The sequence below is a fragment of the Mustela nigripes genome, chromosome 8, assembly GCF_022355385.1.
Source record: "Mustela nigripes isolate SB6536 chromosome 8, MUSNIG.SB6536, whole genome shotgun sequence".
Taxonomy (NCBI): Eukaryota; Metazoa; Chordata; class Mammalia; order Carnivora; family Mustelidae; genus Mustela; species Mustela nigripes.
In genome coordinates this window covers 13,732,941-13,753,732 of record NC_081564.1, presented here as the reverse complement: position 1 = coordinate 13,753,732, position 20,792 = coordinate 13,732,941, and the positions used below count along the sequence as shown (strand labels likewise).

Below are 20,792 nucleotides of genomic sequence, written 5' to 3'. Positions count from 1 at the left end.
GGATAATAAAAGTTTACGCAACACCCTTTTTCTTGGAGGCATCTGCGTTTATCTCCACCTCTGGATCAAGATTGTGAGTATAACCTGAAAAAATTTACCTCCTGCTGCACCAGGCTGCAAACCGTCACAAGCATTTTCCCTGGAGAGGGCAGTTGGGTGAGAAAGCGAGGCAGATGCTGGTCATACTCAGTCCACATGGCAAGGGAGAAAACAGGAAGTTTGGGAAAAGCTGCTCTCCAACCCAGTTGTCTGGAGATAAAAATAAGGTGCTTTGCAGCACCTAAGGTGATCTAATGCTGCCTTCGGCTTTCTTGAATTTGCCAACACAGGAGGTTAAAAAAACTAATATCGTGCCTGTCACTCAAAGGGAGGTGAGTTCTGGAATTAGAAGAGTCTCAGAGGTCATCTTTTCCAATGTAGGTTCTGCTGGTGTGGACTCTTCCCTGCTGTAGCCCTCAGAGCTGAGCTGAGCCGGGTGGGCCTCCCCAGCTTCCACCTCCCTCTTACTCCTCCCAGGCCCACGGGTGGGGCAGCCCATTTGCCCATCCTTTGCGGAGAGCTGAAGCTGGGGGAGGGGGTAGGCGGCCCAAGGCAGGCTGTTTCTCAAAGGATGCAGAGCCAAAGGGAGACAGGCTTGAGATAAGGACATCTTCTACCTGTTTTCTTGGGTCACCAGACCTTTATTTCCCAAGACTTCATCTGTTCAGGACAACCCCAGGCATGCATGGTATTTTGGCTAAGGCATGGCATTCTCACCTCATTTCTTGCCTGAATTCAGGATAGGTGGTACAACTGATAGCATTAATTGTGGCAGTTAGGATTTATGAGTGTTGAAGAATTGAATCATTCCCCCAATATGTGTTGAAGCAACATATCATTTAGGTACCATAATAAAAATATCTATATTTATTAAATTTTTCCAGCTTTCTTGAGATATAATGGACAAATAGCATTGCAGGGGTTTAAAGTGTACCACATGATGATGTGATATACACATATGTTGTAAAAAAAAAAATCTGTATTTGTTTATTGCCAGGCACTGTGCTTGGTGCTGAGCAAACACCATGGTAAGAAAGCCTGGGTCCCTGCCCTCTCAGACCTTGTATTTTAGTTGGAAGACAGATGATAAAGAAATAGATAAATCCAGTGGCATCTGAGTGGCTCAGTGGGTTAAGCCTCTGCTTTTGGCTCAGATCATGATCCCAGGGTCCTGGGATCGAGCCCCACATTGGGCTCTCTGCTCAGCAGGGAGCCTGCTTCCCCCTCTCTCTTTGCCTGCCTCTCTGCCTACTTGTGATCTCTCTCTTTGTCAAATAAATAAATAAAATCTTAAAAAAAAAAAAGAAACAGGTAAATGCAGTCAATCTTCATCATTCTTGAATTCCATATCTGCAGATTTTCATACTTGCTAAAATGTATTTGAACCCCCCAAATCAATACCTGTGTGTACAGACTGGTGAAAAATTTGAGTCATCTGATGCTTACGTCCTCAGCTGAGGTCCAAAAAGGTGACGTTCTGCCTTCTCGTTTCAGCTCTGATAGTATGAACTAGAGTCCTTTCGGTGGTCTTGAATTTAGTGCCACATTTTTCACAGTTTCTGTGGGTTTTTTTGGTTGGTGATTTCACTGTTTGAGATGACACCGAGCACAGGGCTGAGGTGCCGTCTGAGCACAAGAAGGCTGCCTCATGCCTTATGGAGAAAAAGACATTGTTACATAAGGTTTGTTCCGGCTTTCCATCTCAAGTGGTAGCACTGCTGGCTGCTGAGTTTGCTGTTAATGAATCGGCTATCTATACTAGACAAAAACCCACATAAAAATAGGATGACCTATGAATCCATTGACAAAATGTGGTGGAGGCTTCTAGGAATCTAACCTCATTATTTCCACGAGGAGCAAAGGTTCAGTGTTTGCAGCATCTTCATAAAACGTAATGGCTGCAAATAACAAGAATTGACTATATAACAAAATAATCGCACTGAGTAGGGAGGACGGAGAGGAGGAGGGTGGAGGTAGTGACTGACGCTGATGAGCGCTTGGCATTGTGGGAAGGGGGGCAGGGCTGTGCCTGCAGCCGATCCCGGGTATCCCCGAGGTTGGCCCGGCGCACTCTGCAGTCTCCTCTGCTCGCCATCCACGTTGGGACGTTAGTTGGGACGTTGGGACGTTAGAGTTGCCTTTTGATGAGGACAGTCAGGGAGGTTCAGAACCATGGTTCCAGTGAGACTGTAGGATCCAAAGTCAGATCCCGTTACTACCAACAACGCAGGTGTTGTAGATCTTACCCTGAATATTGCCTCTACCCTCGAGCCCTGAAATCTGGACTTGTGTGAATTGGGGCTTCAACACTGAACAGAGCTTGCTGCTGGCTGCTCTGTCAAACGCCCCAACCGCAAGACTATCTGGCGTGCGTTTTATCGCACCATTCCCCATGCAGATTCTAACTGTGATATTAACCAGGAAGGTTGTTTTCAGTTGAAAATGCCCAACAGATGGTCACAGTTGCTCTCTTCATTCTGGAGGCAGGAAGCAGCCCAGTCACAATTTTAATTGTTCTTGACAATGAAAACACTGAATATTGTCAAAGAGTATTTGCACGGTGGGGGCAAAACATCATGAGGTTCAGATTGGGATAGACCTGGAGCTTTGTCGATGGGTGGGCATAGGGAAGGTCCCTGCTCTTCTCTGAGACTCAGTTTCTCCATCTGAAAGATGGGGCTGATACCAGGCCTCCCCTTGGGTGGCTGTGAGGATTAATTCAGATGTGCTGTATGCCATGTGGCCGCCGAGAGAACCATGCTTTGGGATCAGACTACCAGAGTTTATATCTTGGCCTTGGGCGAGTGTTTCAACCTTTCCAAGCCCTCACCAAGCCCATAAGATTGTTAAAGAGAATTAAATGCAAGAAGGCATGAGGATGAGAGGGAGCGTGGCCGCAGCAAGCACTCGGCAAACTTTAACTATGGTTTTTATAAAAAGTGCTTTGTTACATGCTCCCTGGGATGGCAATCATCGACATCGAGGCAAAATAACGAGCAGCCTAGCATGTGTAGATATCAGAACCCTTGTACATTGCTGATGGGAATGTGAATGGAATAGCTGCTGTGGGAAAGTTTGGTGGTTTCTCAGAAGGTTTTTTTGTTTTGTTTTTTTTTTAAAGATTTTATTTGTTTATTTGACAGACAGAGATCACAAGTAGGTGGAGAGGCAGGCAGAGAGAGAGAGGAAGGGAAGCAGGTTCCCTGCTGAAAAGAGAGCCCGATGCGGGGCTCGAACCCAGGACCCCAACATCATGACCTGAGCTGAAGGCAGAGGCTTTAACCCACTGAGCCACCCTTGCGCCCCAGTTTCTCAGAAGGTTAAACACAGTAGTTACCCCGGGACCCAGCAATTTTGCTCCTGGCTCTGTCCCCCAAAGGACCGAAAAGCAGTTGTTCATATACTTGTAATGCCAACGTTCCTAGCAGCCCTGTTCATAATAGGCAAAAGCCAGTAAATGTCCATCAGCTGGCGATCAGTTAAATGATAGGTGGGCTAGTCTTAGAAGGGAATGTTATTCAGCCACAAAAAGGAATACGATTCTGATATACCCTACACCATGGATAAGCCTTGAAAATATTGTGTTAAGTGAAAGAAGCCAGTTACACAAGGTCACATATTGTATGACTTCATTTATATGAAAGATCCAGAATAGGTAAACCCAGAGAGACAGAAGACAGATTAGTGGTTCCCCAGGGGCTGGGAGAATGGGGGTCGGGGAGGAGGAGTGGCTGCTTCATGGGCATGAGATTCTCTTTTGGGGTGATGACAAATTTTTGGAATGGATAGAGGCAACATCGTGAATGTACCAAATGCCACTGAATTCTGCTCTTTAAAATGGTTAATGCAAAGTGTACCTGGTTTGAGGAAAAAAAGAACTTTGTTAGAACTGGAAAGCTCCCCCGAATTTTGTGACTGAAGGTTGATCTCCCTGGATCTTTGGTGGGTAATAAACTTGGAAATGCTGTAGAGAGTAGGGCCTGAGAGGCATTACTGGGACAGAGCCCAACCTCCCAGCCCCGTCCCTTCTCCTAGATGACCTGCACAGACTGGGGTCAGTGCCTTTGTTTGGTTCTGCTTGGGGACGCCGGGGTTGGGGAGAACAGGGCGCAGCGGGACCCACGGCTTGGCCAGATGTCAAGCTCATTAATGAGGTCTTACATTAAGATTCTTGCCAGGGTTGAATTGCTTTGGCAACTGTGTTTTTCATTTGTCCTTATTTGCTTCTTTTTGTAAGTACCGCTAGAAACTTGAAATTCTTCCTAGATTTCAGGTTTCACTCTTTCAGGAATTGTGCCCTAAAGCAAGCGTCATCGTTAGTTGACTTTTTGAAGGGTCCTCCAGTACTGCTCCTGGTGCTGACCTGGCAGGTCTGTGTAAAACGGTTCAGCCTTTCAAGGGCTTTCTGGATGGTTTTCTCATTTCTGGAGGGTGTCCTGGAAGGCCGTGAAGGTGAGGGATAGAGACCTGGCCTGGAAATCCCAGTCTGCCACTTGCTAGTGTGGGATCTTGGGCAACCCAGTCTCTCAGATCATCTCCTACTTCCTCCACTGTGAAATGGAGACGAGAGCAGAATTTTCTTCCCCGGGGCTGATGAGGATAATGTGAAGTTATGCAAACAAAATACTTAGAACACTATCTGACACACAGTTCTCAATAAATAGTAAGTATCATTAGTGTGAATAATGATTGTTATTGTTACTTTTTTTCCCCTTTACCAATGACTCCAGCGAAACATTTTCAACCAACATCCAGAAGTTCTGTCTCTTGCTGCAGACTTAGGAAGATTAAAGTAAAAACTTTTCGGTTGTTCCCCCGATGACTTCAATCTAATCTCTGCAGCCCACATCTAAAAGTTGTATTTCTCTTAGGAAGTTGGAAGGATTCAGCGAACAGGTGCTTTGAAATAGTCATGAAAATTACAAGCAGTGGCGATGCTGAAATTGCAGACTTTCCCTTCTGCCTCTGAACGGCTCGAGCATCTCTGCATTCTGCTGCTGGCTCTGAAATTCAGACGAGTTCGAAGTCACACATTTTCCTGTTTATAAATTTTAATGGGAAGGGACAAAGAAGTTAGACACTTGCCTAGACTTTCTGACAGCATTTTCTCCCTTGAGAATGGCTTTTATTTCTCTTAGTCCCTTATCGGAGAATGTCAGAAGAAAAACCCTTACACCTTGAAATGTCTTTAATCAATTCTCAGACCTTTCATTTCTTAAAACCTATTCCCTTCTCCCCGCCCATTTCAAGACTTGAAATAAAATGATTTTCTAGAAACGGATGACAAGATAGCAAGAGCCACGATTAATAACCCCCAGAGCACCTTGGTGCCACACCTTCCCTATTTAAAATGAAAAATTACCTTTTTCCCTCCGACTTTATTAAAAAGAGGATCAAAAGAGAGAGGGGAAGAGTTGTTATAATACAGCCCATCAGTGAAAGCACTTCTGAAGCCTCGGCAGAGAGAAGCCTATCCCTGTCAATTGAGCAGCTGACAATTTGGGTAATGAAATGAGGCACTTGGCTTCTTCATTCCCAAACTTCTGATTTTGAAATGTAGGGGTGGAGAGGAAGAGTAATTGATGGAGAGGGCAATTTGGCAGGGGTAAAGCTGTGCTCGCTCTTTTCATCTTTCAGACTTAAAACAACTTTAGCACAGGGATTCTTGGAGGGTAACTCGATGCTTCCTTAAACCTGGTGGGGGAAGGGGTGTGTGTGTGTGTGTGTTTGGAGGAACTTTCAGGCTTTGGTGGTTTCAGGCCGGCTCAATGGCAGAATGCCCTGTGACAAAGATGGGAGAGAAAGGTATAGGTTCATTACCCACAATGGGACGTTAGCCACGTCCTGTCACTCATCCAGAGCTAATTTAGAATATGGGCCAACAGAACGTACCTTACGGGGCAGGTAAGATGAGCACTGAATCCCGAGTCCAGCAGGTGCCCTCCAAATGCTTCCTTTTATATTATGACTCCCCAGTCTTTAGTTAGTAAGCATCCTTGGCTCCTGGCTGAGGTCTGTCTTCATTTCCTAGGGTCGCTCTAACAAAGCCACCCTAATGCAGGTGGTTTTAAGCAGCAGGAATGTATTTTCTCATGGTTCTGAGGGCTTCACGTTTCAAACCAAGATATGGGCAGGGCCAAGCTCCGTCAGAAGGCTTGGGGGCAAACGTTGTGCCAGGCCCCTCTCCTAGCTCCTGGGGCTTTCTGGTGATCTCTGGCATTCCTTGGTTTGTACCTGCATCCCTTTAATCTCTGCCTCTGTGTTCACATGGTCTCTTCTTTGGGTTCTCTCTTTTCTTATAAGGACACCAATCATTGCATTTAGGACGCCCTACCCCCCCATCCAGGGTTCCCTCATCTTAACTTGATCACATCTGTAACGAACCTTTTAGCAAATAAGGTCCCATTCATGGGTCCCGAGGGTTAGGATTTCAACTTTTTTTTTTTTTTTTTTTTGGTTGGATAGAATGTAACTGCCATAAGGACTCATTCGTTGGCTTTTGCTTCATGGGTTTGCTTTCTATAGGGCAAGGTCAGGGATATAGTCACTGAATGCGCGTCGATTTACATGCTTATCTCATTTAATCCCCCCCAGTATCGTGTGAAATAGATGGTTTTATTCCCATCTTACATGAACATTTATGCAACATTGGCTGCGGGCCAGAGATACGCTAACTGCTCTCCTTGCATTGTCTTATTTAATCTTCAGACCAGTCCTGGGGGAAAGTGCTGCTGTGATTCCTGTTTTATAGTTGAAGTGGCTGAGTCACAGTGAGGCGAGGTCAGAGCAAGTTAATTTCCAAGCATCATGTTGCAAAGTTCAGGTGTTCGGTGCATATAAAACGGCTGCTTCCTTGCTCGATGTTTGTTTAGAACCCGTTCTTGTTCTTCCGATTCAGAAAGTGAGTCTCCCAAACCCAGAGCTGTCTCTCTTCCTTCTGCGGGAGCCAGGCAGTGGGTGATGTGCTCATTACCTCCCCTCCCTGTCCTGTAGTTTAGGGCCATGGGATGGATAAGTTAAAAAATAGAACAACGTTATGATCCAGCAATCACACTACTGGGTATTTATCCAAAGAGTACAAAAACACTAATTCAAAGAGCTACATGCATCCCTGTGTTTATAGCAGCATTATTTACAACAGCCAAAATATGGAAGCAGCCCAAGTGTCCATCGACTGATGAATGGATAAAGACAATGTGGCATATATGTATACAATGTAATATTACTCAGATGTAAGAAAGAATGAAGTCTTGCCAGTTGCAACAACGTGATTGGAGTTAGAGAGTATAATGCTAAGTGAAATAAATCTGTCAGAGAAAGACAAATACCATATGATTTCACTCATGTGGAACTAAAGAAATTAAAAAAAAAAAATGAGCAAGGGAAACGAGAGAGAGAGAAAGAAACCAAACCAAAACAAGCAACAGATTCTCAACTGCAGAGAACAAACCGATGGTTGCCAGAGGGGAGGTGGTGGGGAGCGTGGGGGAGATAGGAGATGGGGATGGAGGAGGGTGCTTGTGGGCATGAGTACTGGGTGATGTATGGAAGTGCTGAATCACTCTATTGTCCGCCTGAACCTAATATAACACTGTGTGTTAACGAAACTGGAATTAAAAAAAAAAAAAAAAAGATTGTTTTCCCACACAGCCTGTGCCCACTTTGATCACAAAGGGACAGGGACAGGGCCAGCACTCTGGGCTCCAGCAGACTTGTTGGCAAATGGACGGATTTTTAAGCCACACAATGAGGGAACACCAGCTCTTGCCCTATGTGACCAGGGGCTGGGATATAACAGTGATATCATGGGTAGAACCTTGGCCTCCAGCCCCATACCACTTCTCAGCCTTTGCCCACTGGGAGAGCCAGCCCTACCCTTGGCGTGAGCAGGAGTTTGGGGGCCCAAGTCTCGTGAATATGGTAGTATGGCCAGACAGGAACTTGGCTGTGGTTGTTTATGGTTGGGGGAAATGCTGGTCCCTCCCTTGGCATGACTGCAGGGCTGAGGTCTCAGCCTTTAGCTTATAGGTGCGTGATGACCTACAGGAGACCACATCCCTTTGGGAAGGTTAGCCGCAGGGGATCGGTCATGTTGACCTCTCCCTCTCAATATCCTCCTGCACCTAGGAGAGCAAGTCCGCAGATGGTTCTCCTTTGCCCTTCTTTCTGGCGTGGGCTTGCATTTCTTCTTCCCTCCAGATAGCTGCAGCCACAACGCACGAGCTCCTTGTAATCCTCCATACTCACCCTGTTCCGTCATCTCCTGGCCTTGACCCTGCTGTCAGGTCTCCGCCCATCTCCCTCTACTCTTGACTCCATTGCTTTCCTGGTGAGTTCTCCTTCAACCTCAAGGTCGGGGCATTGGTGCCACCTCCTCCAGGATACCTTTCCCTACCCCTCTCCCAGGAGCTAGATTCCTGGCCTCTGCTCTCACACACCAGCGTGTTCTATGACATCAGATTCCCTCTTCCCCATTGTGGGTACTGCTTTATTTACTTCCTCGAGGTGAAGCTCACAGAACAATGGCCATTTTAAAGAGAGCAGTTCCATGGCATTTAGTGCATTCACAATATGGTGCCACCACCGCCTCTGTTAAGTCCCCCCCCCAATTTTTATCACCCCAAAAGGAAACCTGTACCCATGAAACAGTTGCTTCCCATTCCCCCCCTCCCTGCCCCCAGCTTCTGGCAGCCACCGATCTGCTTTCTGTCTCTGTAGATTTCCCTATCCTGGGCCCTTCATAAATGGGATCACACACAATGTGGCTTCTCATGTGTGGTTTCTGTGACTTAACATAATATGTTTGAGGTGTATCCCAGTTGTAGCACGTATCAGCACCTCGTTCTTTCTTATGGCAGAATAATGTCCCATTGTAGAGACACGCAGCATTTGGTGTATCTGTCTGACAGATCAGTGGACATTGGGGTGTTTCTACCTTTTGCCTGGTGTGCCCGGGCTGCTGGGAACATTGACATCCAAGCATTCGAGTTCACTTCCTTCGGGTCAATATGGGAGCAGAATTGTAGTGCGTGCTCATTTCATTGTCAGTCTCTGCACCAGACTGGGAGCATCTTGAGGATGGGGAGAGGCACACACCCAACCCCAGGGGCGGGCACAGTGAGCACCAGGAGCAAATTGGATGAGTCCCGGGCATCCAGAGTAGATGTCTTAGTCCCCTTCAGTCATCTGCCCATTGGTCTGAGTCATCCAGGCTCTGTGCCGATGGCATGACTCCTTTTCTCTCACTTACTGCCATATTTGCTCTTGTCCATTGTCACCTCCTTACCCTTATCCGACTGCAGTAGTCCCCCAGCATTTTCCCCCACCAGTGTCCACTTTTTTCCCACCATAGCGCTACCACTCATATATTATAGACAATATATTTTATATGGCATCTAATGGATAATATGTATGCCATCTCTTTGTTCATTCCCCTTTTACTCTGTTTCCCCACTAAGAACATGTGCCCTGCGAGGATAGGGACCTTGGTCTTTATTTGTATTCATTGCTCTATCCTGATGCCTGGAACAGTGCCTGGTACACGAGAGGCATCGAAACATTTGTGAAATACTCAGATGGATGAATGAATGCATTTCTTCCTCACTGTATCCCCCAAGGGAACCATGATCATTCTCATTTTATAGACCCCAAGACTGAGGCTCATAGAAGTCAAGGAACTTACCTGAGGTCACAGATCTCTATTAAGAGTGGAGTCAGGGCTGTAAGCCAGATCTCCCAGAGTCCCAATCCCATATTCTCTCCCAGTTTCCACGGGATAGGGGCAACAGCTATAATTATATATTGCTTTTTAATATAAATATATATTATATAATTTTTATATAAATGTATAAACGTATCTATAATTATATTTGTTGATACATATAATATATAATTATAGCAATAATATATATTTGCTATAATAATATTATAGCAAAAATACATTGCTCTCTCTCTCTATATATATATATAAAATTATAGCAATAATGCCTACAGTACTTTTCTGTGGCCTTAGGGTGCAGGATATGATGAATGACTTAAAACATAGGTTTAGTCCCTTAAACATGTCTTAGGTTCGTTTAAACCATTGGTTTGTTGTATTCCCTGAGCAACTGCACCAATCCAAAGCTTGCTGGGAGATGGAGAAACTGATCTGGGCTGGGCCGGGTCCCCCCATCCCCTCTCAGAGCTCTTCAGCGCCCCCAGCGATAGCTTCTGGGAAGTGCGCTGGGCGATGGCTGCACTTCTCAGCACGAGTGCACATTCTTTAAACCGGACACATTCTTTAAACCGGAGATAGCCCCTTATCACCACGGTGTTGAGAGTCCCAATATGCACAGTCCGCTGCGCTGCCGTGTGTCAGGTGCTGGGCTAAGTAAGCACATCACTGGGGCTGTCTTAAGCACATCACTGGGGCTGTCACATTTCTCCTCATTCCGTTCCCCAGAGGCATGTCCCATTGTTGTCCCATTTCACAGGTGATAAAGCTGACTCAAAGAGGTCAGACAAGCGCCCAAGGCCACACAGCCAATAAGTGGGTAGCCAGACAGAGGGCCAAGTCATGAGACTCAAGAGCTGGCTCATAGTCACAGAGCTAATAGTATGTTTGTCTATATTTAGAGCTTTACATACCACCATAGTGATGGTGACTTTGGTAGAATGTTCTGTCAAAGGCTGGGAGAAGGAAAAGGGAGACCCGTGTCAGAAATGAGCCCTTGTTCCAGTTTCTGTTCCCATTTGGCTCATCCATGATGGCTTGGGGGCCTCCGAAGAGTCCCGGGCCTCTGTCTCAGCTGCCCCTAGGCCCTGGTTGTGGAGGTGGCCCAGGCCTTGGGTTTGAACCCCAGCTGCATGTCCCCCTCTCTGGTGTGACCTTGGGCACATCTTCATTTCTGTGCTTCCTTGTCCTTACCTACAAAGTAGAGACCAAAATGGCCCTTTGCACAGAGTCATAAACATGAGAGAAGATGTAAAGCAATCAGAATGTAACAAATGAAGAAAGCAGATCACAAGTCGTTCAATAAGATCTTATGGCATTTCTTGAAAAAAGATGCACAAAAAACCATCTGGCAGGCTCCACAGCCAAACATTAATAGGGATGGTGGTTAGAGGCTGTGGACCAACATTGCCTTTTTCCTTATCTGAGTTTTCTAATTTTTCTATAATGAATATATAATAACCAAATGAGTAGTTTTAATTAAAAATGGGGCAGTGAGTCAGTGTTCATGAAAGCACTTTGTAAACTGTCAGATGTTCTATAAATTAGCTCTTGTTATGGTCCTTATAGTAATTATTATGGTTATTGCTAGCCGGCCGCGAGCTGGAATTCATTTCTGCCCCTCGTCACTTCCTTGGCCCTTGACGGAAGGGCCCTCGACAGCTTTCTGCCGGGTCCCGCTTCGTCATGCAGCGATCCCCACTGACTTCCCTCCGTCTTTGCAGCCACCACCCACGTGGTGCCAAGCATCATCTCGCGCCAGGAGCCTTGCAGAACCTTCCACAGATTCTGCTTGTCCACGCAAGATCTTTGAGAAAGGAACTTCATATCAAACTCCCATTGGCTTCCCACTGACCTTGGCATTAAAACTACACTGCGTTTGGCCCGTGGTCCTGGTGGCCTGTCCCTTCGGCCTCTCCTTGAGCCATTCACCCATTGTCACCACACCTTGGGCACACTGCCTCCGAGGAGCTACCCCTAAAAGGGACCTAGGAAAGTGCCTACCCTAGCTTAGATGGGTTTGGAGCCTGTCCACTTGGTGTTATTTGACCCTTATGTTTTTTATTTTTTAAGATTTTATTTTATTTATTTGATAGAGAGAGAGATCATAAGCAGGCAGAGCAGCAGGCAGAGAGAGAGAGGGGGAAGCAGGCTCCCCGCTGAGCAGAGAGCCCAATGTGGGGCTCGATCCCAGGACCCTGAGATCATGACCTGAGCCGAAGGCAGAGGCTTAACCCACTGAGCCACCCAGGCGCCCCAACCCTTATGCTTTTATATCTCTTTGTATCTCTTAGCACAGAGTCTGTATATGTAGACCACTTTGGTGTTTGCCATTCCAGCATGGCAAAGGAGTGAAGATGTTCGTGTACAATTGAGTTTTTTAATTTTTATTTTATTTTATTTTTTTTTAAAAGATTTTATTTATTTATTTGACAGAGAGAGATCACAAGTAGATGGAAAGGCAGGCAGAGAGAGAGGAGGAAGCAGGCTCCCTGCTGAGCAGAGAGCCCGATGTGGGGCTCGATCCCAGGACCCTGAGATCATGACCTGAGCCGAAGGCAGCGGCTTAACCCACTGAGCCACCCAGGCGCCCCTTTAATTTTTATTTTAATTTTTTTGGTTTAACTTATACCGGGGCTGAAAACCCCAGCTTGCATTCAGACAGTGGGGATTTTTTTTTAAAGATTGTATTTATTTATTTGTCAGAAAGAGAGGAGCGAGAGTGAGCACAGGCAGACAGAGTGGCAGGCAGAGGCAGAGGGAGAGGGAGAAGCAGGCTCCCTGCCAAGCAAGGAGCCGGATGTGGGACTCGATCCCAGGACGCTGGGATCATGACCTGAGCTGAAGGCAGCTGCTTAACCAACTGAGGCACCCAGGCGTCCCCAGACAGTGGGGATTTTTTAAAAAAGATTTTATTTATTTATTTGACACACACAGAGAGCACAAGTAGGCAGAGCGGCAGGCAGAGGGAGAGGCAGGCTCTCTGCCGAGCAAGGAGGTCATAATCCCAGGATCCTGGGATCGAGCCCCCATATCAAGCCCCTGCTCAGTGTGAAACCTGCTTGTGTTCCCTCTCTTGCTGTCTCTCTGTCAAATAAATTAAAAAAAGAAATCTTAAAAAAAAAAACAACCCTTCCTGTCTATGTTTTTTTTCCTCTGCCTCCCTCGCCCCACGCCTGCCATGCTCTGTCCTTGGCTCTTAGTGATTCAGTCCCCTTCTTGTCCTTGATGCCAGCTTCGATGTCATTTCCTTAGGAGGCTGCACATTCTACCTAAGTCGGCCCTGCCCTCAATGCTTTTATTTCCAATTTTTTCAGCTGAAACTTTTATGGAGCTAATCGCAGACTGACATGCCGTGGTAAGAAATAATACAGAGCAAACCTGGTAACCGTCTGTTCAGGCTGTTCTAACAAATACCAGAGGCTTGGACAACAGGCGTGCTCTGAGGCGCACAAGGCATAACGTGCACACGCAGTGGTGTCTGTGGGGTGTGATGTGCAGACGCTGTAAGGAAAGGCCCTGTAAAGCGTCTATACCGCAAGGTGCCTAACGTGTAACTTACCAGGCCTGTCTCCCGGCTTATCTGCTGTCTCTCTGCTCCTTGTTCCAACTCAGGAGGCAACCTTTCCAAACAAGACTGGACCATCCAGTGGCCCACCACGGAAACCGGGAAGGAGAACAATCCCGTGTGCCCCCCGGAGCCCACCCCGTGGATCCGCACCCACCTCTCCCAGAGCCCCAGGGTCCAGGCCAAGTGCGTCCAGCACTACTGTCATGCCAGCCCCTCGCCCGGGGCCCCCGTGTACACCCACGTGGACAGGCTCACCGTGGACGCTTACCCGGGCCTGTGCCCGCCACCGCCGCTGGAGTCAGGCCACCGTTCCCTGCCCCCGTCTCCCCGGCAGCGGCACGCGGTGCGCACGCCGCCGCGCACGCCCAACATCGTCACCACCGTGACCCCGCCCGGCACACCGCCCATGCGGAGGAAGAACAAGCTGAAGCCCCCGGGGACCCCGCCGCCCTCCTCGAGGAAGCTGATCCACTTGATTCCGGGTTTCACGGCCCTGCATCGAAGCAAGTCCCACGAGTTCCAGCTGGGTCACCGTGTGGAGGAGGCCCACACGCCCAAGTAAGTGTGTGTGGTGGGGGCCCGGGAGGCCGGAGCCCTGGGGGCTGCCAGGGGGCGGCTTCATGGCCTCCGGACTACCCCGCATTAGGGGAACCTCGAATGCACTTGTGTTATTCTTTCTTCGGTTGAACGAAAGGTGGCTTTTCACTGACAGCGCATGAGAAAAATGAATAGCACGTTCCGGAAATGACCCTTTTTAAGCTAGGGAATGTTCTAGAAACGACCCTTTTAAGCAAGGGATTCTCTAAAGCAAGAGTCAGCAAACCATCCCCTAGGGGCCAAATCTGCACTTGTGGCAACACCGTGAGGTTCATCCCTGTGTGCATTGTCTGTGGCTGCTTTCCTGCCGCCCGGATGAGTTGGGTATGACCCGCAAAGCTGGACATGTTTGCCCTCAGACCTTGGATGGGGAAAGCTGGCTGGCTCCGGCAGGCTCTTCGCCAGCACTGCCCCTGGACAGGAGGTGTGAGCTGCATACCTAACCTTACATTTTCTAGTATTGCGTTAAAGAGAGTGAAAAGAAACAAGTGATCTTTTGATAATAGGTGTCATTTAATGGAATGTGGCAAAATATTACCATTGCAACATAGAATCGATACAAAATATTAACACCGAAATAGTTTGCATTTTTTTCCCTAGGAAGGCTTCAGAATCCAGTGTGTATATTAGACCTCTGGCTCCTATCAGTTCAGACTCCCTGCATTTTAAGTGTGCAGTGGCCCCGGGGGGTGGAGGGGCAAGGGGCTATTGTATGGGCAGCACGTGCTGGATCCTGCTAGTGCTTACCATGAGGAGGCATGTCCGGGTCTGCTCGGGGTTGGGGGCGGGTCAGAGAGTGGAGAACTAGACTATTAGAGTAAAGGACTTCATACAGAAGCTTATGGTGAGCCTGTAGGCGTCTGGGGGAAACATCATCAAAGTGGGGTGCAGTGTGTGCCTGGCTCTGGTTTGGGGGGGATCTGGCTGCCGGCAGAGGGTGACACAGTTTTCGGTAGCTACATACTGGCCGGTGGAAGGGACCCTCAGAGGCTGACAGTGCCCAGGTCCCCTTCATTCTTTTGAGGTTCTCGGTGTTTTAAAACTGGAAGAAATGCTAAACAGGCTTCCCAAAGTGGGTAGCATGTTTTACATATCTACACTTAAACAAAATTGCCATTAAGGCATGGAACATGAAATGATGGTTTAGGGGAGCCTGGGTGGCTCAGTTGGTTAAGCATCTGCCTTTGGCTCATGTCATGATCGCAGAGTCCTGGGATCGAGTCCTGCATCGGGCTCCCTGGTTGGAGGGGAGTCTGCTTCTCTCTCTGTCTGTCCCCTTGGCTTTAGTGCTCTCTCTCTCTCTCTCTCTCTCATTCTCTCAAATAAATAAATAAAATATTTTTAAAAATGATAATTTATAATCTTACTAGGAAACACCATAAGGAGTCGGAGTTTGGTACCTGTTGTATGTCAGAGCCCTGGACCCCTGCTCTGGGATCCTTGCCTCTAGGCTGTGGGGGAGCAGTGGGGAGAGCTCTATTGCATTTCCAGTATGTGAAGGCCCATGTGGGGGGACTGAGGCCAGCCAGAGACAGAGTGTCTGTCCCATGCTTCTGTAGGAAACAGAGGGTAGGGGCCCTGGCTGCACCTGACCTTCACTTTGGCTTCCTGCAACATTGCAAAGGCTCTCAGGGATTTTCAGACCCCCACCCCACTAGCTGTACTCATTCACCTTTGACTCAGGCATTTATCCAGAGCTGGCTCTCTGTCCCGGGCAAGTGTGCAGAGGGACTCAGGGGGCCTCCCCCACTCTCAAACCTTCTCCCTGCCTCCTGTCTCAAACAAACAGAGCCCACCTGACTGTCATCTGTTATTTTTGCAACACAGTCCTAGGACCATCTAGGACTAACACCTGACCCCTTCTGTTTTCCTCAATCCCCCCCCCCCTTGGGGGTTTCACAGGAACACCTGCCTGTGAGGGTCTTCACTGTTCGAGCCAGTGTCTCATGAGCTCTCATCACCATGTGCAAGGGGATCCCAGACCTGATTATAAAGTACAACCTGTGATAAATATAAAAGATATGTATATCTTACATATACATGTGTATATGTAAGTGGTTCGTTCTCAGCTCTAGGCTTGTCAGTGGGGATATAGCAGGAAGCAAAGACATAGCCTTGGTCTCATGAAGTCTGACATTAATCACATAACCACACATAAATATTATAAGATTGTGTCAGTAATTACAGACAGCATGAGAGGTTCTAACGATGCTGTGCAGGGTACCGTCAGGGCTCCTGACCAGACCGAGCTGATCGAGTTTCAGCTGGCAGGGAGGTGAGTGGGGGAACTAGGAGAGCTGGTCATGGAGAGTTCCCAGAAGTGGTTTAGACTGAAGGCTAAGGAGGGGTTACGAGGGTGAACGGGTGGAGGTGGAGGGCATGGGAAGTACTCCGGCCAAAAGGTAGAAGGGGGCACTATACATTTGAGGAATCGACAGAAGGCGACAGAAGGCCTTGGCGGCTAAGACACCAAGGCAGGTGTTGCAGGAGGAGACTCAAGAGTTAGCCAGGAGGCAGCACTCTTTGCAGCAGCCCCAGAGTGGAATCAGCCCAAGTGTCTGTCAGTGGATAAAGGGCTAAACACAGTGTGTGCCCTCTATCCAGTGGAATATTATTCAGCCGTCAAAAGGAAAGAAATTCTGACACGAGCTTCAGTGTGGATGAATCTCAAAACTGGTATGCCAAGTAGAAGAAGCCAGTCACAAAGGGATCCAGTCACATAGGAAGGCACTTACACGAGGTACCCAGATTGACAAGAGCAACAACAGCAAAGAGGCAGAAGAGCTAGGGGTTGGCAACCTTTTTCTGTGGAGGGCAAGATAACGAAACTTTCAGGTCTGGCGGGCCATGCAGTCTGCAACTCTCTGCTTCCAGCAGAGTGGAAGCAGCTATAGACAACAGGTAACTGAATGGAAATGGCAATGTACCAATAAAACTTTATTTGTTAAAAAAAAAAAAATCAGGGCCTGGCTGAGTTTGGTGCCCCAGGCTGTCATTCGCTGGGTCAGAAGCTGTGCTGTAGAGAGTCATTCTCCCTTTAAGGCCCTGGGAAGGTCTTCAAGGTGGAAGGCACGATCACATAGGATGGCCACTCATGGTCTGACATGGTGGTTTCTTCCAACTGCACATCTCCCTCACCCGTCCTGTGCTGACCCACAGTGGGTTGTGGGACATGAAAAAAGGCTCCATGGACACATGATCTTTTCTCTGTGAGGAAGGGATGAAGTGAGAGAGGATGACCTTTGGGGCTTTCTCCAGCTTTATTGACATATAATATTCTATACATTTAAGGTGTGCAAGGTAATGATTGAACACAAAGTGGCCTTGCAAAATGATGACCACAATAAAGCTAGCTAATATTTCTGTCACCTCACATAATTTTTGGGGGGTGAGCATATTTAAGATTTATTCCCTCAGTAACGTTCAAGTACATAATACAATGTTGTTCACTATAGTCACTAGCTGTGCACTAGATCCCCAGAACTTACTCGTCTTATGACTAGAAGTTTTCAACCTTTGGCCAACATCTCCCCATTTCCCTCAGCCTTCAACCCCTAGCAACCCCTTTCTACTCCCTGTTCCTACATTGGATGTTTTTAGATTCCACATATAAGTGAGATCAAGCTGTATCTGTGTTTCTGTGTCTGACTGATTTCACTCAGCATAATGCCCCTCAGGGTCTATTCATGTGGTTGCAAATGACAAGATTTCCTTCCTTTTTACGGCTGAATAGTATTCCACTGTATGTGTACACACATTTCCTCTATCCATTCATCTGTCGACACTTAGGTTGTTTCCATGTGTTGGCTACTATGAATAATGCTGCAATGACCAAGGGGGTACAGATATCTCTTCAAGATGGCAGTTTCTTCTCCTTTGGATATATACCTAGAAGTAGAATGGCTGGATCATAGGGTAGTTCTGTTTTACTTTTTTTGAGGAACCATCCATAGTGGTTTTCCATAGTGGTTGCACCAATTTACATTCCCACCAGAGGTGCGTGAGGGTTCCCTTTTTCCCACATCCCTACCAGAGCTCATCGTGTCTTGCCTTTTTGATAATAGCCATTCTAGTGGGAGTGAGGTGATGTCTCATCGTGGTTTTGATTTGCATGACCCTGAGGATGAGCGATGGTGAGCAGCTCTTCGTGGATCTGTTGGCCATTTTTGTGTCTTCGGAAAAAATGTCTCTTCAGGTTCCCTCCCCTTTTAAAAATCAGATGATAATGATGATTTTTTGCTATTGAGTTGTAAGAGTTTCTTATATAACTTGGAAATTTGCTATTGAGTTGTAAGAGTTTGTTATATAAGAGTTTCTTATGTAACTTGATAATGTCTTATCAGATTGGCAAATATTTTCTCCCATTCTATAGGTTGCTTTTTCATTTTTTGATTTTTTTTTTCTGTGCAGAAGCTTCTTAGTTTGGTATCATTCCATCTCTTGATTTTTGCTTCTGTTGCTTTTACTTTTGGTATCATATCCAAAGAGGTCACCAAGGAGCTTTTAGCCTATGGTTTCTTCTCAGAGTTATGGTTTCAGGACTCACATGTAAGTCTTTAATCCATCTGAGTTAATTTTTGTGAATGGTGTAAAGTCGGGCTCTTGTTCCATTCTTCTGCTTCTGAATATTCAGTTTTCCCAATGCCATTTATTGAAGATTGAAGATGTTGTCTTTCCTCAATGAGTGTTCTTGGCTCCCCTGTCAAATATTAGTTGACCATATATACGTGGGTTTATTTCCGGGCCTTTGATTCTGTTCCATCGGCCTGTATCTCTATTTTTATGCCAGTACCACACTTTAAATGTGAGCCTTTCCCCAGATTCCTGAAAGATTTACTCTGTCTGGATAGGGTTGAATCACCTACTTTTTCAAGGCCTTCCAAATCAACTCGTCTACCATCAGCTGTTTTAGAAATTGTCTATCAGATTCAGGCCAAGTTCAGCTCTGCCCATCAGGGTTCTTCTGTCCAGTGTAGTGAGTTCTCCACTTCCCTGAAGAAGGTACTTCTCCTGCCTCACCTCACAGGATGCTGAGATTCATGGCATGGAAGCAGCAGAGGGTCCAGATAGAGATGTGATGTGAGCGGTTGGCCTTGGACCCAGCCATCCGATCCACAGGGATATTCGAGTACCTAGCCTTTGGAAGTTTAAAAAAAAAAAAAAAATCCAAGGCAGAGACAATGGCACTTTGGACTGTGTGGGCCTGGGGAGCAAGGGCAGAGATTAAATCGAATCAGGGAGCTTAAGGAAGGGTTTTCAGAGAGACATCAGTTGAGTTGAATTCCAATAAGTAGACTGACATCTGCCACCATGTGTCTTGGTCTGAGCTAGTCCTGGTTCTGCAGGGGAGTAGCTTTGTGACCTTGGGTTTAACCCATCTTAGTTTTCTCATCTGTGAGCCAGAGAGATTGGAATTCATGTGTGCTCTGGAGTCCGTGGTCGTGACTCATTTGTGGATGGTGGCACCATTTTAATGAGCTGCGACCTGCCCATTAAGGAAATGAAATAGAATAGCCTAGGCTTGCTATTGGAATGTACTGCATGTAAAGAGTCTATTAGTGTTGTTTTGTGAAACACACGCATATTTGTGTGTGTGTGTGTACATATGTGTATATATACACATACGTATTTTTTTCCTTCCTCTGGGGGCTCTTTCTACTCTGGACAGCTTTGTTACTAGAATGAGCCCCATCAGGGATTAGGTGAGAAGGTCTGAGAAGCCAGCCCTTCATCCTGAATTACTCGACTCATTCTGGTTTCCTTGTTCTGTTTCATGTCTGGGTTCTTCTCACCATCAACCTTGTACCCTTGCTGGGCATGGTTCTTTGTGACAACTTGGCTGTCATAAGTCTACCTTGATTTCCCCATAACAGATAAAGCAGAATTTCAGAAGTCACGGGTCTTTCTGAACAGATCTGAGTCTTTCTTTCTTTCTTTTTTTTTTTTAGGATTTTATTTATGTGACAGACAGATCACAAGTAGGCAGAGAGGCAGGCAGAGAGAGAGGAAGGGAAGCAGGCTCCCTGCTGAGCAGACAGCCCGATGCAGGGCTTGATCCCAGGACCTTGAGATCATGACCTGAGCTGAAGGCAGAGGCTTTAACCCACTGAGCCACCCTGGCGCCCAAGATCTGAGTCTTTCAAGACTGTTGATTCTTTATAAGTTTTCAGGCTCCAACACCCTGGAAGTTTGGGGTTGGAGGAAGACCAGGTTTTAGACACTTTACCCTTGGCATACCCATGGTGGTGGGTGTCACATGATCTGTTTGGGTTCCAAGCTGGTCCCCAATAATATACCATGGGCATTTCTAGAAAAAAGCATGGCAAGAAAAGAAAATATTAGCCATAGCACATCTCTCACCTCCATTGGGAGCCTTGGTATGCTCGAAAATACCAGAACTACTATGATTGCTCTTTTTAAAAACCATTTTTCCTGCCTAGTATTCATTCTCAAAATGATATTTACTTTCTTCTTTTCCTTTCCTTTTTTTTTTTTTTTTTTTTGCATTTGGGTTAAGTGTGTGGTTTTACTTACATGGCATTTTAAAAACACACACATACACACACATACCTACATGCAGGGAATCCCCTCCCCCCCGAAAAGTAATATGGTTATTGTGGAAATTGAGACAACACAAGAAACCGATGAAGAAAGTGGAAAGTATATCTGGTCCTTGGTTTTCTATGTATGTATGTGTATAGAATCTACATACAAATAATATAAACACACAGTGTTTTTTCAACAGGGTTAATATCATCCCCAGGGGAGCAAAAATCAGTTCTTGGTAGAAAAAGGCAAAAACAAAAACAAACAAAACAAAAAACCCCCACTTGATATTACAATAGTTTATGACCCTCCAAAGAGCCACTT

At 46.6% G+C, this 20,792-nt stretch overlaps 1 protein-coding gene across 5 annotated transcripts in view; it reads left to right on the top strand.

Annotated features, from left to right (window-relative positions):
* The window catches only part of KSR2 (kinase suppressor of ras 2), a 403,625-nt gene that overhangs the window by 150,542 nt on the left and 232,291 nt on the right, over window positions 1-20,792 (top strand). For all 5 annotated transcript variants that reach the window (XM_059408527.1, XM_059408526.1, XM_059408528.1 and 2 more), the window contains one exon: window positions 13,370-13,883. In XM_059408527.1, coding sequence (XP_059264510.1) covers window positions 13,370-13,883 — 514 coding nt within the window. The remainder of the gene's footprint in view (window positions 1-13,369; window positions 13,884-20,792) is intronic.